The 17,340-nt window shown below is 33.8% G+C and overlaps 1 protein-coding gene across 1 annotated transcript; it reads right to left on the bottom strand.

The window, feature by feature from the left end:
* Window positions 1-3,238: 3,238 nt before the first annotated feature.
* Window positions 3,239-4,966, bottom strand: LOC128174176 (uncharacterized). The gene has a single exon (XM_052839795.1). It carries the CDS (start codon window positions 4,964-4,966, stop codon window positions 3,239-3,241), a length of 1,728 nt encoding a protein of 575 aa, XP_052695755.1.
* Between the last annotated feature and the right edge of the window lie 12,374 nt (window positions 4,967-17,340).

Here is a 17,340-nt window from a genome sequence, read left to right as displayed (position 1 = left end):
TATTTGGTGAACTTCCTTTCAGGAATTGCTTTCAACACGAACAGATTAGTAGCAATAATATAATATGTAATTCTTTCTAGGCTCTACATGTACGGTTATTTTTTTCCCATTGTTGTATCAATGAATGTGTAAAAAGCCAACACTCTGTAACTGTAATCTGCCACACGGAATCACCTATAGGTGAGTGACAAGAAAAAGTCGCCATAGAATTATGAATTTTGTCAGGATTTCCTCTAAGATAGGATTACACTTAATAACTGTGTGTTTTTTTAGTTGAAGTTGTCATGTTTTTAACCCATTTTAATCTAAATTGTAAACAGTCCTTTTTATAGAGATGAAGTTCTTAAAAACTCATTCTTTGGATCAAAACGTTTGTATCATTTGACAAGACCAGAAAATAAATAATTTCATGCTATTTTTAAGTTAAAACAAAAAAGATTAAGTACAGACTGCTAAATCAATTAATATTCTTATAGTCATTTACCACAAATAAATGTCATACAAGTTTGTACTTTTTACTAAAAAAATAGAGGTATGATATGGTAATGAAATATGTCAAATAAAGTCATGATGTCCAATGGTGAGACTAATATCCCAAAAGTGAACTGCACTAAAAATTGTCATTTGAAATTTTTTTTGTACTGAGTTAAATATAAATAAATGTCCTTTTTTATTTATCAATGCACAGTTTGTATTATTTCTGAAAACATTTATTTAAAAAATTAGAGTTCTGATTTTATTAAGTAACAAAAAATTTCAAATGCAAGTGAAAACTGTTTCTTTTTTCTAAATGATATAAGTATAAACTTTATTTGTTCATAATGAAATAAACTCATTGTGGAAAATTCAAAAGTAAAACAGATGTTATTTTGTTTGATTTGTAGAAAAATATTCCGGTTTTGTAATAACCTCCTTAAAATTTTTACACACATATGTACATTTACATACAAATTAATACTTTTAAAGAAAACATATGAACAAACAGTTAGTAAACATGTTATGTAAAGTTGCAGAGTCTGTTGCTTTGTAGTGAAAAATACCCTTCTGTTTTGAAATATTTTTTTATAATTTTAAATTTTATAACCAGATACATTAAAATATGTTTGTAATTTCCACTGTAAACTTGTTAATGAATGTGTACTTTATATAATGCAAAATACATATGACTTAATTATCTCATTCATGAACCTTTCTAAATGGTTCATACACTTAATAAGCATAGATATGGAAAAATGAAATTAACAATACATGTATTGTTTGTAATACTTTTTTATAGCAATACATAAGGTATTTCTTTCACAGTTTTAAAAGAGTTAAAGATGGCAACTTGCTCATTTCAAGAAGCCATTGGTGGAAAATCCATCACCTTTGGAAACAATATTAAGGTTTCCAAAAATGAGGTCGTGCCATTGTTAGCATGTACCAAACCAATTGCAACACATTTATCAAACTACCACATTGACCCTAAAACAGTTGAATCAGAGAGCAAGTTGTTGCAGTTGCATGGAGGATTATTTTTTGATGATATAGACAGTTCAACCATTTGCCCAAATCATAGGCAAAAACTTGGCTTTGGTTGGACTTGTGGAAAATTTATTGCTCCGGAAACAAAAGCATGCCAAAAGACAATATTTCCAGAGATTATTGTGAAATTTTCATCAGATGTCGAAGTCAGAAAATCAAAAAGTATGTCACACTACTTTACTGTGTTAAATATATTAGGTACTGGTCAATACAATTAACCTTTTAGATTGGGTAATTAGCCTATGAACTGACTCAATAGATATGATGACCTTGATTTTGAGTTCAAAGTCAACAGTGCAGAATGAAGTTATCTTCCTGCTCTTTTTAGAAGCAAGCATTGATGTCTAGCAAAGATTAAATTTTGAGCAATCATGGGACATAGGCATATAATAAATAATATAAAATGACATGTCCTTAAGGTCAAAGTTCAAGGTAAAAGCAGACAATATTGCACAATTCTTTTAAATTTCTAATTGCAAAACATGAGCTTACATGCACACATGCGTATGTATATATTTTTTTTATAAAATTGATAAAGATTAACTTCGAAAAATCTGTATTTTCGTGGCAAAAATGTATGAAAATGCTAAAAATACAGTTTTTTTTAGTTTTCATAGCAACCTGGATTTTGATCGCTTACCCAATTTTATTATTTTCTTATGTAACCAAGGAGTGACAGAATTATATTATATAGTTAGTAAGTAGCAGTCTGGATGTTTGTTAAAGCGCTTTTGAAAATTGCCATAAATTCAGCTATATTTTTTTTGGTGAAAACCATTGCTCATCTCTTGTTGCCTTAGCAACATATTAGGACAAATTAATCACAATTGGTTGGGCATACTCAAACTAAAGATGACGTCCTACTTAAAAAATAACTAATTGCCAACAGCCTTTGAGCAGTATTTAGTAAACTTGCATTTGTATTATGTCAAATATTGCTTAATTTCATTGGTAATTTTAATTTGGTTACTAAGGAGAAGTTTTTCCTTAGATACGAAACCTTGAATTTGGTTGAAATCAGTAATTTTTATACATTAAGTAATTTGCAAAGAAAATAATCCATAAACACTGTTTTCAAGAAATTTCAATTTTTTTTACTCTCCATACAAATCTCAATGTTTGGTGACACTGCCTCTTAAGGCGAATTTTTTTTTTCTTTGAATTATAGATTTTTTATTTAAAAAATTGGATCGGTAGGTCGAAAAAAAAAAAAAAAAACCTGGCAAACTTAAAAAAAATAAAAAAAAGTCTTGTTTTGTTTCATTTTTTATTTACTATTCCATGTGCACACGCTTAAGTATGTCTTTGGGCCACTTTTAGGACATTCCAAACCGCAGGTCTCGCACCTCTTTTGACACATGATTTACAAATTGGTCTTGCAATGGAATATTGTTGCTTTAACTGATGCAAAATGTCTCCATCATATAGGTCCACATCACCACAATGAAAACAAATGTCCACAATAGTTGAGAAAAAATTAAACATCTTTAAAATTACCGAAACCTGTAGACTGCTCCACCCAGCAAGTTGATTCTTGGCTACCCGTACTTCTGTCTGACGACTTTATTTCCAAAACTTTGAAACATAATACGGGGGTTCTTTCACTGTAATATTGGACTAGAATTGAGTCTTTTCATGTTTACACGCCTTAACAATTCCGCACTTTCAGAATCCATGCCACTGTTCGTTTCAACAAGTACCACGAAGAATAATGTTAAATCAACTTGTTAACACACTCTGTAGAATTGTCTGAATTCTCTTGCTCTGCGATGACTGCTCTGACGGTAACTCTTTTCACCTCTGGGTCTTTGTCAAATAATTTTGTATCAGCGATCTCCATTGGATGTTTGGGCCACTGATCCTCTGGTTCCAATAAAAAACTCGGGGCCTTGATCCAGTTTTCTTGCATGATAAGACTGTTGGCCGATATACCTCTTGATGCATAATCAGCTGGGTTGACTTTCGTGTTAATATATCTCCAATTGCTTGGCTGTGATCCTTCATGTATCACTGCTAGTCTGTTAGCTACGAAAGTATGAAATCTTGCCGTTCTGTTTTGAATATAACGTAATACTGCCATACTGTCGGTCCTGAATATAACGCGATCGATGGGCATGTCTAGCTCAGTCAGTAACATCTTGTTGGTTTTGACGGCTATTGTAGCTGCCGTCAACTCCAGTCTTGGAATGGTTGTCTGTTTGAGTGGTGCAACACGAGATTTTCCCATGATGAAGGAACAATGACGTTCTCCGTCTGTATTCTCCAGTAGTAAGTAGGACACTGTACCATATCCCGTTTCGCTTGCGTCAGAAAAGTGATGTAACTGCGCAATGACTGGATCGAATCCAAAGGGCTTGATGCACCTGTTCACTTTGAAGTCTTCTAGTTTCTGGAGGTCCTGGTACCAATGATTCCACTGAATTACGAGGTCATCTGGAATTCTATCATCCCATCCTAATTGCATCTTGCAAAGTTCTTGAAGGATACATTTGGCTATGAGTACAAATGGAGCCAAAAATCCTATTGGGTCATATACACTACTGACCATCGACAGAATTCCTCGTCTGGTAAGCGGTTGTTTGTTCAATTCCAGCTTGAAGTTGAAGAAATCAGACTCGACGCACCACTGGACTCCAAGAGCTCTTTCAATCGGCAAAGTATCATGATCTAGATCTAAAGTCTTAACTTCTATAGCTCTCTCTGACACAGGTATTGAGTTCATGACATCTCGACTATTGCTTATCCACTTTGAAATGTGAAAACCACCTTTGTCTCCAAGTCTTTGTAAGTCTTTCACTAAGATTACAGCCTCGTTCACAGATTTGACAGATTTAAGACAATCATCTACGTAGAAGTTTTTGAGAACGGTGTTAACAGTCTCTTCACTGAAATATCCTTTCCAATCCTGTGCTGTTTTTCGAAGACAAAAGTTGGCACAACTAGGTGAAGATGTTGCACCAAACAAATGCACAACCATTTGGTATTCAGTTACACTTTTCGAAGTATCTCCATCTTTCCACCATAGGAATCGAAGAAATGAAGCATCCTGGAGAGGTACACGCACTTGGTAGAACATGCTGTCAATATCACCCATCACAGCTATCTCATCTTCCCGAAATCTGATCAGAGTTCCAATAAGTGTGTTTGTCAAGTTAGGGCCTTGTAACAACTGATCATTTAGTGAAGTCCCCTTGAACTTTGCTGCACAGTCGAATACAACACGCAGTTTATTCTTCTTGGGATGAAATACACCATGATGCGGCAAATACCACACATGTCCATCATTTTGTTGTAGGTTCTCAGGAGGAACTTGTTGTGTGTAACCTTCTCTGATAATTTTGTCCATCAATGCCCTATAACTGTCACGAAATTCAATGTTGTTTTCAAATTTTCGGGATAATGAAATCAGTCTCTGTTCTGCTTGTTTTCTGTTGTTAGGCATTGTAACAGTTTTAGGTTTGAAAGGTAAGTCAATTATATAATGTCCATCCTCAAAATGAACTGACTTTTTTACCAATTCTAGGAAAGTTTAATCTTCTTTTGACGGCTCTGGAACATCATCGATCGCCCGCTCACAAAAGTCATGATTAAACTGGTATCTTATCTGTTCTTCTAATCTTGCATCAATGCGATTGACCGTGACGAATGTGTTGAAAATGCCATTTTCTGGAACTGTGTCGATTGGTCCATTGATTACCCATCCAAGGATAGTCTTTATGGCGAATGAACCGTTGTCTTTACTAGGAATTATGTCCCATGGTTCCATTGCTTGTTCATTAACAAACCGATATCACTATCTATTGGTATTCTGTCAATGTGAATGTCACTTAAATGCGGCCATCTTTGAAGGTCCTCCAGTGAAATTATGTCTTTCCTGGACACAGGTAATTCTGGTTGTGTGTAAATAGGAGGAAGATCTGTTGGATTGTCACCATTCACGTCAGTTATTTCAAGTCCAGAGAGAATATAACAATTTTCTGTCTTCTGTTGTCCCATGGTTGTCAGATTTAACAAAGTCTTATTGCCTTCAACGTGAAGTAAGTTTGCTATTTTCTCTGTACAAAATGTTGCTGTACTCCCAGAATTCAAGAAAGCATATGTATAAATGTATTTGTCACTGTTTCTTGATTTCAGTCGCACTGGTATAATTGGAAGCGCTTGCCTCACAAGTTCCCCAGCCCCCGTATGCGCTGCCGAAGACACAGATGCTGACGGTACAGACAATCTGTTGTTGTTCTGGTCCGGAGGTTCAAAGCTCTGTCGAGGATTCAAGTGAAGTATAGAGGGATGACATCTCTTACAATGAATACAATATGACTTGCGTCGACAAACTCTGACAGATGAGAAAAAACTTGAGTCTGTGGTTTTCGACTTGTTGTTGCATAACTTGAAACAGGCACATATGGTGTACTGTGGCGTGTTATTGTTGGCACATATGGAGTACCAGGTGTCATTGTACATGTAGATCCGTTAATTTGGTTAACTGTTTCACATGTTGGTAATGGTCTTGAAACAGACGAAAACACCGGTGCATATGGACTCAACTTTGACTGCTTAATAGATGTAGACACATGCATGTTGGGATCCAGTATTGATGTTGTCACTGATGACAAAGGCAGATGAATGTCACCTGCGGCCTCTGACAGACGTCCCGCTTCCAGATCAGTTTTTTCAAGTTCGATTATTTTAGTTCTCTCATCACATAATTTTAAAGCTGTCTTTATATCCAGTTCTTCCTTCAATTTTAACTGTAATTTGGCCTCTTCTATCTGTTTTTTCTCCTCAAATGATGCCACTCTGGCCTCTAATTCCGCTTTTCTCTGACTTTCCTCCAACTTTGCTTGCGAATAACTGCTCTTGCGTCTTCCACTAGAACTCACGGAATTGTTATCAATCACAACACTTTTTGAATGTTTCGTAAACCAGTCCTCTACAGAACTTTTCAAATCCATAAGGTATTCATCCCTCTTCTGGAATCTTTCTTCATGAGGGACGTGATCGTTGGGAGAAAGCCAAGCCCGTACTTCATCCTGAGGCACTAGAAATTCTTCGTATTTATCGAGCCATTCGCTATACGCTCTTCTAATCGTTTTTTTATCCTCTGATGATAATAATAATTTCTGTAAGTTGTCACTAAGTATCAACAGTATTTTGAAACACCTTTCTCGGTTTTTACTTTTACTTTCCAGGGTAAATTCAGCACCTTTTTAGTCATTTTCCTGCTTCGTTCACTCCTACGGTACTGTTCTATCTTCTCACCCTCCATCCTCCTCCATCATCTACTTAATTGTAAATATTTGTACTGGCCGGTGAAATGAGGAAACTTTGGTTACTCTTGTAAATGCGTCTTTATTTTATTTTGGAGGGTGACAAAACATGTAAGATGTATGACGAATCAATAGACGTATGTGTAAGCCTTCTGTTTCGTTCACTCCTACGGTACTGTTCTATCTTCTCACCCTCCATCCTCCTCCATCATTTACTTAATTGTAAATATTTGTACTGGCCGGTGAAATGAGGAAACTTTGGTTACTCTTGTAAATGCGTCTTTATTTTATTTTGGAGGGTGACAAAACATGTAAGATGTATGACGAATCAATAGACGTATGAGTAAGCCTTCTGTCTTACAGGATCCTATTGAGGGTCAGTTCAAGCTTAGTGATGACAAGTCCAGTATTTCTTTCTCAAGCGGTTTTATTAAGCGTGATCGTATAGTTACATCAGCTAATAGCAGCCCAAATCAGGAGTCTGCACAATCTCATTTCATTCTAAATCAAGTAACAAAACCGTCAAAACTGCCAATCAAAGAGTCTGGATGCAGGATGTGAGTCTCCGAGTCCTGGGTCTCGGCGTTCCCCACCTAGTATGAGGCATCACTTACTCACAATACGTTTCTTCATACATGGCATAAAAGGTTACAAAGGTTAATATATAGAATACACAATACATGACTCAATATAGAGTACTAGAGCTATCGTTGCAGTCACAGAATCGCCAAATATGTCACTTGTTGTTAAACTCTCAATATGGATATTATTATGCCCGTATTATGCACCTGGTTTCATAACATCATTTAGGAATACTACGCATTGCTACAAGAGTCACGGAGTTCATTCTGGTAATTATCATTAATACCATTCAGTGCGCAGTATTTAGGTACACATAAATATCATAGTGACCATTATGTAATACTAGCAATTCAAGGTCATAGCATGGCTATCTGTTTACATATTACATATGACGAATGACTAATGACGATTTACTACAAAAAAATAGAAAACAAATATTGTAAATAAACTAATTCAAAAACACACAAATACAAATTTATCCTAGCCAATATATGTTGACAATGATGAAACGTATGACTATCAGATATATTAGTGCAACCGAATTCAATTAATCACAATAAGATATGCATCTAGATAAATAAATCTGAAATGCCCAAGCAAAGTATGGCTACCAACAAATGTAAACAAAGAGGCATAACTCTAGGCAACTGAATGAGATAATATACATGTTGCAAATGGAGTTACCTCCCGTAATATATCAATTATAAACCTAACATAATCCAGCAAAGTTGCACACATGCCTCATAATTACATATAAGTACCTCCATATAGCTTTATCAATGTATCATTAATAATGACCTTGAAATATCCATGCATATGCATAAATAGTAACTTTATACCTACACTAAAGTATGAAAATTATCAAATGTACTATAATATAATTCTACTGCACAATGTACATATGCATTGGAAAACATTCTAACAATATACATATTATAACACTCACCAATTAAGTAGTTTCCTCCAGAGAAAAGTACATTCAGTACAAAATGATTGTAAACATGAGCCCGCTTCACACAAGTTCACGGGCTCCACACACAAAAATATTGAGCTCAAAAACTGATAACGTCACATCATAGGTATGACTAACTGCAGTACCAGCATGAATATGACTAATTGCAGTATTGGCGGTTAAAGTAGTGAAATTCTTTTTTGACTAACTTATAAGTTTTAACTACTTAATTGATAATAAATTACACATTTGATATACCCTAAATCGGTGCAATTACAAGGTAAAGTTATATGTTTATGTCATTTGAGTTAATACATTTTTTTTTACTCTAGAATTATGCAGTGAAACCAGAATATTGGACAGCCCTAAAGATAGTGATCATGGAACATAAATTTCAGTAAGTAATAAATAAATGCTATTGCAAGTAATTGAAAATTTCTAATAGAATGGCCAGTATCATTTACAAATTTAAAAACAGTTATAGTTTCATCGTAATAGTCTAATCCACACTTTGCAAAAGTTGTTCCCCTTAACGGGGTCAACCCAAAGGTCAAAAGGGAAAAAACAACTTTTCCCTTCTTTACGCAACCAACTATTTAGGCGTCCTGTGAAGAAACCTCTTTGAATTTAATTTATTCATTCGATGTGTGGGTTGCCCCAAATAAAAATTGATAGCGGAAACAGATTTCTAATATAAAATGACGAAGTTACATCCCTCTAAACTACAAAGGCTACTGTGAGAAATATATGGGTTTTACCCCAAAGATGGCGACCAAGGGACATAACTTTTGTAAAGTGTGGATTGGTCTATTAATTTAAGAAGTATTTTTTTTATTCATGTATATTGAAATGGATTGAACAGCAGGCATAATGCCTATTCATGTTTTATCCTGAATTTTTCATCTTGTTTCATCTTGTTGTATTTTTCTGCGATATCACTTTTTCTAGAGTAAGCACTCTCATTCTTAAGCTCTAGTGCAATTTCAGCATTATCTTACTTGATAAAAATATTTGAAATAAAAATTAAATGAGATGATTGAATGATTAGTTGATGTTCCAAATGTTTTAAACAACATGTCATAATTATACTGCTATTTGTCATATCATTTGTGTACAGTACAGAGGTACAAACCTTTTGCCACCGAAGGGGCTATATGTGAAGCCTGAAGAATTGCCACCAAGAAGTATTGTCACCAAGACACTCTGGGTTTGCAGAAAATAATCATTTAAAGGATGGAGCATTTTACCTACCATGCAGGAAATGCACATTGCAATATATGGAATACAAGTGAAATCAACATGAGCAAAGGCAAGGAAGATGCAACAAAGGAAGATTTCATAAAGAACATATTGATAGTTATCAACTAGTTATCATATTCTGATGTCGCTTATATTTCAAAGCATTGCATATTGGTATGTCAATTATAATATTGTAACATTCCTTTAAAGCTAATGAGTTAGTATTGATATCATTACCTGTTGTTTTGCAAACTTTATTAAGTGATACGTACATAAGAATTATGTGATACATAAATTATTGTTTCATTATTCTTCAATTTATTATAATAAAGTATATGGTATTTGATTTTTTAGGAGATTTTACCTTTTTATATACAAAATGTAGAAGGTAAGAATTTTCATGAATAGTTCATGAATTTTATTTATGAATTATTCATGAATGAAATTCATAATGATATTCATGAACAGTTCATGAAGATTCATTAAACTTATTCGTGAACAGTTCATGAAGATCCGATGAACTTATTATTGGACATTCATAAAAATGATGACGCTTAATGAATATAACTGTTCATAAATTATTCATGAAAAAGTATGTTCATGAATATTCATCAACATTTTCTCATGAACAAAAATTCATGACTTTAAAATGTCCAACAATAAGTTCATAGGATCCTCATGAACTTTTCATGAACATTTCATGAATATAATTCATGAATCATTCAAGGGAAAATCATGAATTGTTCATGATCATCTCGCAGGGGTATTGCAACACAATCACTAGATAAGTTTATCGCTTACATTTATTTTTGAGACCGTGCCCGATAAAAAGTAAATTTACATATCAAATTTTATTTCTATCTGGCACGGTCTCCAATTAAAATGTAAGCGATAAACTAAATTACTGTTTACAGTTTATTGTATTCATCCGCCATTTTTTGTTTCAGCGAATTTATACTTATGCAATGAGTTGTCAATAACAAGGGAGGCAAAGATGGCTTTTTGTACACAATTTAGTTGAATAAATGGAATAAAAATCTTGTAATACGTTTAATACTTAGGAACTTATTTCTTGTGCGCATTTAAAAGGCGGTGCAGAGCATGAATTTTTGGACGATTGCCAATCCAGACGATCGCTAGAAGGCTGCCGAGCATTAGCTCGACGCCTTAAAAAACGTTCGCCGTAATCTTTTATAAACTGGATAAATATAGCATTATTAAGATATCTTCTACTAGGCCGCATGCTGACTGACGTTTTTCATACTAATTGTTAGACCATAATTAATCACTTAATTATATACGGACTTTTCGGATTTTTTTTTCCGGATTACGACAAAGAGCACAAGGCAGGTGTGACCGGTTTGCAAAGGATGCTCACTCCTCCAAGGCACCTGATCCTACCTCTATCTATTTGGAGGTCCATGTTGCTCTGTATTTCGTTTTATGTATTTTTGAGATGGTTCACGTTTTGTTTTTTTCTATTGAACATTCAGTAATTGTCTAAATCTTTAAAACAAAAGCGTATTTTTTTTTTAATAAAGTATAGTTTATTCAAAAAAAGGTCTAGAGATGGAACTGTAATATGAAAGATAAGTCTTCAAGAAAAGAAGAAATTATCTGAAATGTAAACAGTTGAATAAACTTAGGTGTTATTGATCAATTATTGAAAGTCATCATTCAATTGATATAAATTAGGAAACATATTTTCATACTCATCATTCACCAAAAAAGTATGTAATTTTTTTGAAAAAAGAAAAGAATTAACTGTAGAGTCGTTACAATTCGTGGTTTTCTTTGGTGGACTTCTGAAACGAATTAACACCGTGGTGATGATTTATTGCAAAATTATATTGCCAATATACAAAGCGGAATTGTGTAAAAATACCAAACAAAAAAACAACAAAAAAATAATTGAATGACAATTTTGTTGGATTAATGTATACAAAATAGCTAAAATATTTGAAGGATCTTCGATCATTTCTTATAAAAGAAATATAGGTCAAAGGGTAAACTTTTTTGTTTTCCATAGATATTTTTGTACATATGCTTTAATGATCCTTTACGTTTACCGTGCAAGGCCACGATCGGATAGAAAAACAAAATCCAAGCTTTTTGTGGTAAAACTCTGAGTGTTAATTGTCAGAATATGAGCGAGATCCGGAACAAGACGCAGAGAGAGAGACAGCTCAAGAGAAAATAATATCCTTTAAATGTTGATATATTTGCTTCTGTTTTTATAGTGAAGAAATATTTTACTATCAATTTTGTTTGATGCATCAATAACGACAGAACACATCCCGGATTTTATTCTCATTCAAGTTCTAATGAAAAACATATTTGATCAACGGAAAAGCTAATCACTATGTATAGAAAATCAAGAAACCTATTCAATCCAATTTAAGTTCATGTTTATGTTGAGGGTAAAAACTGATTTATTTTGGTCAGTTGATTTTAACCATCGACACATACTGAGTATTTTATTTCTTTACTAATTAAAATGTTATGATAATGACAGTTTAATGTCCGATTTAGTGTTTCCTTTGGCTGTACACAGGATGAATGACCATCTTTAAGTCCTCCTTAAAGATAGCTTAAAGGTGTTTAAAGGTAGCTTAAAGACGATCTTTAAGCCACCTTTAAGCTACCTTTAAGCTATATGTATTGCTTAAAGGTGGCTTAAAGAAAGCGTAAAGATGGCTTAAAGGCAGCTTAAAGACTATCTTTAAGCCACCTTTAAGCCACCTTTAAGGACAACTTATAGGTCCTTAATGTCCAAACTTCTTTAAGCCACCTTTAAGCTACCTTTAAGCTACCTTTAAACCATTAAAAAAAAATTAATTTAATATTGTGCTTAATTTCCAACAAAATGTATTAACTTTATGAAAAAAAAGGTATTAAAACGGTTTTTGTTCTAGAAAGAAAAATGAAAAAAAAGACACAAAAAAAAACCGGCCACGGCGAGTATTGAACCCGGGGCCCTTAGTTTACTAGCATCACCACACATCCTCTACGCCACGGCAACTTACATATATATGAGTGTTTTCATATCCTATATATCAGTGGATATTGAATCACTGTATTGAATGTGTTTACTTGAAAAGATTTTGACAAACCATTCAGTTTCTAACAATCAATTATATATCTAATTTATAAATTACATGCATGCATGTATTTAGAATGAAATACGGAACTTGGTCTTCAGTGAACAAAAATATATTATACCGAAATGGAAACCGTTAGGTTCACTATAGTAGGCTTTCTTAGTTAATAAATTTAAACCGAGTAGATATACGTTCATCTAATTTATAGCTATAAAAATGTAAGAAAGAAAATGAAATCATTTCTTTTATTAAATGCATTGATACTAATAGGGTATTTGTTAAATTTCCCGCAATTTCCCGGTTTTCATGATCGCGGCGCCGTTCCAATATGTTTAAATATTTACATGTAATAGTATGTACATGATTTTTAAACTATTAATTCTATAACAAATAAAATTACCAATTACCGGTGACGTATTTACTGCATGTGGCAATTGCAAATGACTTGTACATACAATTTTATGATGTGCCAGGCCGGGTATATTTGACATATTTACCCTTATACATATATTTAAATAATCAACCCCTATTTATGATCACCGGTACATTAATTAATTAGCCTCAAGATTTTACTCTTACATACATGTATCGTTAATTTGTAGACGTAACATCTTTGAAACCCAGAGCTAGGAAATAATACTTTGAAAATGAATTACAAATGTAAATTAACTTTTATTCACTAGACTTATCGTATACTCGTACATACTAAGATTCAACGCCTTTAGAAACCCTGACGTGCACCTGGGCACACGACACACCTGTTGTGTATATCTTGTATATTCTGTGTTAGTTCCAGGGGTTTTCTTAAGTTGGACAAACAATAGACTTTAATTAGATATACACAAACATGCACCTGGGCACACGACACAACTGTTGTGTATATCTTGTATATTCTGTGTTAGTTCCAGGGGTTTTCTTAAGTTGGACAAACAATAGACTCTAATTAGATATACACAAACGAACAAAACTATGTCTAGACAAACAAAGCAGTAATATCCTGCCCGATCTAACAAAGGCAGTTGAGAGTCTTTTCATCTTTAACATGTATCTAGCAGATCTAGAGTTAGAAATAATGAAAATTGAAAAAAAAAATACAAACCTTAAACCGATTAACAAATTAAATCATGAATTTTTGGTTCATTATCTTTATTTTGTTTAATAACCGGATGAACTGAGAGAGAGAGAGAGAGAGATTTTTTCATCGATTAATTTATAATAGGAAACAAACATACTTTAATTAGTTTTATGCACATATTACAGTTGAGACTGCGCACATCCCTACAATAATTTTGAAACCCCCAAAAAATTATAAAGAATTTTATAACGGCAATCTGTGTCCATCGGAGCAGTGCTGATGATAGCGATCTGTGTTTAATGGAGCGACGATTAAAACCGCTTGGAACAACCCCCCCCCCCCTCCTTTGAAATTATATTATCACTTGGATGACCCCCTCCCATCTCTATGAAAGAGCTTTTGCATTTAATATATGTTTTTATTGTTGAGCTTGATCAATATTGACTTAAAAGCCACTTAAAGACAGTGTAAAGGCAGTGTAGAGAGAGCGTAAATGCCACTTAAAGATGCTTAAATGTGGCTTAAAGGTGGCTTAAAGAAGTTTGGACATTAAGGACCTATAAGCACTTGCTTAAAGGTGACTTAAAGGCGGCTTAAAGGTTGTATAGCCTTTAAGCTCCTTTAAGTCACCTTTAAGCCACCTTTAAGGACTTGCTTAAAGATGGTTTTTTTGCCCTGTGGTATATAATAAGATTTTTCTCCAATCGCTAAATATCTCGTATCAAAATCAGACCTAGGAATTCAGAAATAATGCATGGTTGTTAAGTTTCAAATTTTAAATTAACCGTGTGGTAGTACATGTAAATATAATTAATATTTAACTCAATTTTTAGAAGAAAAAAAACTCATAGTGTTTATCGTAGTTTCAAAATCTGATTTACAAATCCTTTTTGTAGCTCTTCAAAAGATGGCACGGAATACGTATATACATACCCCTTGCACTTTCCAAATCCGTTCAATTGATTTATTGACTGTCTTTTCGGATCGGAAGGTGTAAGAATTGAGAAATGGTTTTTTATTACCTCGAATGGTATATGCAAGTATATGAAATTAAGTAATACATTTACATGATAAAAACGAGCTGACAAATCAAGTTTTAACATCGACAGTGTACATTGCTTATGCTTTATAATTACGTAACTGACTGAGCTGAACGTGACTCTATCAGAAAAACAACACCAAAGCTAAATTAATAATATAAAAATTTTAGCTTCTACCAAAGATATAGCATATTTATCAAGAATTAAGTTTTTTTAGTTGAGCTTTATTCTCTGGCGTATAATATTAAAGAAAATGGTGCAGAAATGAATGAACTTGGATAGTACACAAGTACGTATATTAGTGTAGCGGTTTAAGTCAAAATTTCACTTACGGAGACAAGCATCAAATTTTACATAGGGCTTCCTTGAACAAATAAAAAAAAAAGTAAAATAAGAGGCGGCCATCTTGAAAATGACCAAAACTCGAATGGCCAACGATGTTTTTTAATCAAGTAATGTTCAAGGAACCTTCATGCAAAATTTGGTGCTTGTCTCCACAAGTGAAATATTTTCCCCACTATCCGCTACACTATACTTTAAGCAATATGGGTCTATGTTTCGTGTTAGTAGGACATGTAATTGCATGTGTAACACATTAACATATGTATAGCTTCAGACAGTAAAAACAAAAAAATAAGAGTTTGACAACAGTTCCGTCTATATTAATACACCTATTCTTGAATATTTTTAAAAAATTGTTTTTAACTGAGAGATCATAAGTAAACAATAACGAGATTATTCTGTGAAAATTTCCTGGTTACAATACAGACCCGTTTGGTCAATAATTGAAAATAATAAAGAATTGTTTTATTACCCTCAGGTCAAAACAACTTTTTCGTGATGTAAGATCTTTCAATGTTTCTCCATAAGAAATATAATGACTGGACACGAGTTTTGCATTTTATTCCCGGTGACCTCTAACCTATCCAAATGGCCATGAATCAAAATCAAGTCATAAGCAATCTTAATTTGAAATTAGAGCATCCAATGTTTCTCAAACAAGAGGCCAATTGGCCTTAACGGTCACCTGAGTAGCATACACAAACGTGTCGAGGAGTCTCATATATTCATTTAATTAATTAGGTTTCATTTTGGAGTAGAAAAATTAAACATTTGTAATGACGACCACCTCCTTGCCTGAAATCTTTCAAAAAGAACTATGAAACCTATAATTTTGGCGAAAACTTAATGATCTGGTCTACAAAATTATGAATTCAGTTTTACTTTCAGATGTGTAGGAGTAAAGAAGATAATTTTTTAACATTAAATGCATTAACACCTATACATCCATTTTGGCCCTGCCCTAGAGTCAAAACCCATACTCCAGGGGACATGGAAGTTATAATTTCATTAGAGGACTTCCTGGTAAACATAATTATAAGTCAGTTTTTAATACAGAAGTGTGAGAATAGAGAAGAAAATTTTTAAACATTGTATGCATTATTGCCATATTGTCCCCCCCCCTCATGTCCTGAACCCCTGACCCTGGGGCCATGAATTTCACAATTTAGGTAGAGGAGTTAATGAACATTATAACCATTTATTCAGTTTTTTGCCCACATGTGTGGAAGTAGAGAAGAAGATTTTTTAAGATTTAAAACATTTTTACAATATGGCCATATTGGCCCCACCCTAGAGCCTGAACCCCTAACAAAGGGGTCACGAATTTTACAATTTTGGTACAAGGCTTCAAGGCTTCATGGACATTATAACCAGGCATTTAGTTTTTAACATATTTAAGGAAGTAGAGAAGAATATTTTCTAAGATGTAATACATTTTAACTATATGGCCTTATTATTAGCCCCACCCAGGAGCCTGAACCCCTGACCCAGGGGTCATGAATTTCACAATTTTGGTAGGTGGCCTCATGGACATCATGATCATGTATTTAGTTTTTAACAAATATATATGGGAGTAGAGAAGAACATTTTCTAAGAATTAATAAATGTTTACTATATGGCCATATTGGCCCCACCCTAGAGCCAGAACCTCTGACCCAGGAGCCATGAATTTCGCAACTTTGGTAGAGGGCTTCATGGACATCATAACTATGCAACCAGTTTTTTCCTCACATGTGTGGGAGTAGAGAAGAAGATTTTTGAAAAATTTGTCTTCTTTTTTGCATATTTGGCCCCACATGTGGTGCCCCGGGGATGGTAGAGCCATGAATTTCACAATTTAAATTCCTTTTACCATAGAGATGCCTCACAACAAAAATGGTAACAATCAGCCTTGTAGTTTTTAAGGATTTTGGTAGAGGGCTTCATGGACATCATAACTATGCAACCCGTTTTTTCCTCATATGAAGAAGATTTTTGAAAATTTGGCTTTTTTTTGCATATTTGGCCCCACATGTGGTGCCACGGGAATGGTAGAGCCATGAATTTCACAATTTTAATTCCTTTTACCATAGAGATGCCTCACACTAAAAATGGTAACAATCAGCCTTTGTAGTTTAAAAAATGTAAATTTTTAACGCACGTCGCACGACGACGGACGAAAACGGATAGCAATAGGTCACCTGAGTTTACTCACGTGATCTGTGTACCCGTACACAGA

The sequence above is a fragment of the Crassostrea angulata genome, chromosome 2 (assembly GCF_025612915.1).
Source record: "Crassostrea angulata isolate pt1a10 chromosome 2, ASM2561291v2, whole genome shotgun sequence".
Taxonomy (NCBI): Eukaryota; Metazoa; Mollusca; class Bivalvia; order Ostreida; family Ostreidae; genus Magallana; species Magallana angulata.
This window is presented reverse-complemented; position numbering and strand designations above follow the sequence as displayed.

Bases quoted from the DNA above. Each gene is read 5' to 3' on its own strand.
- LOC128174176 (XM_052839795.1), bottom strand. From the start codon at position 4,966: ATGCCTAACAACAGAAAACAAGCAGAACAGAGACTGATTTCATTATCC.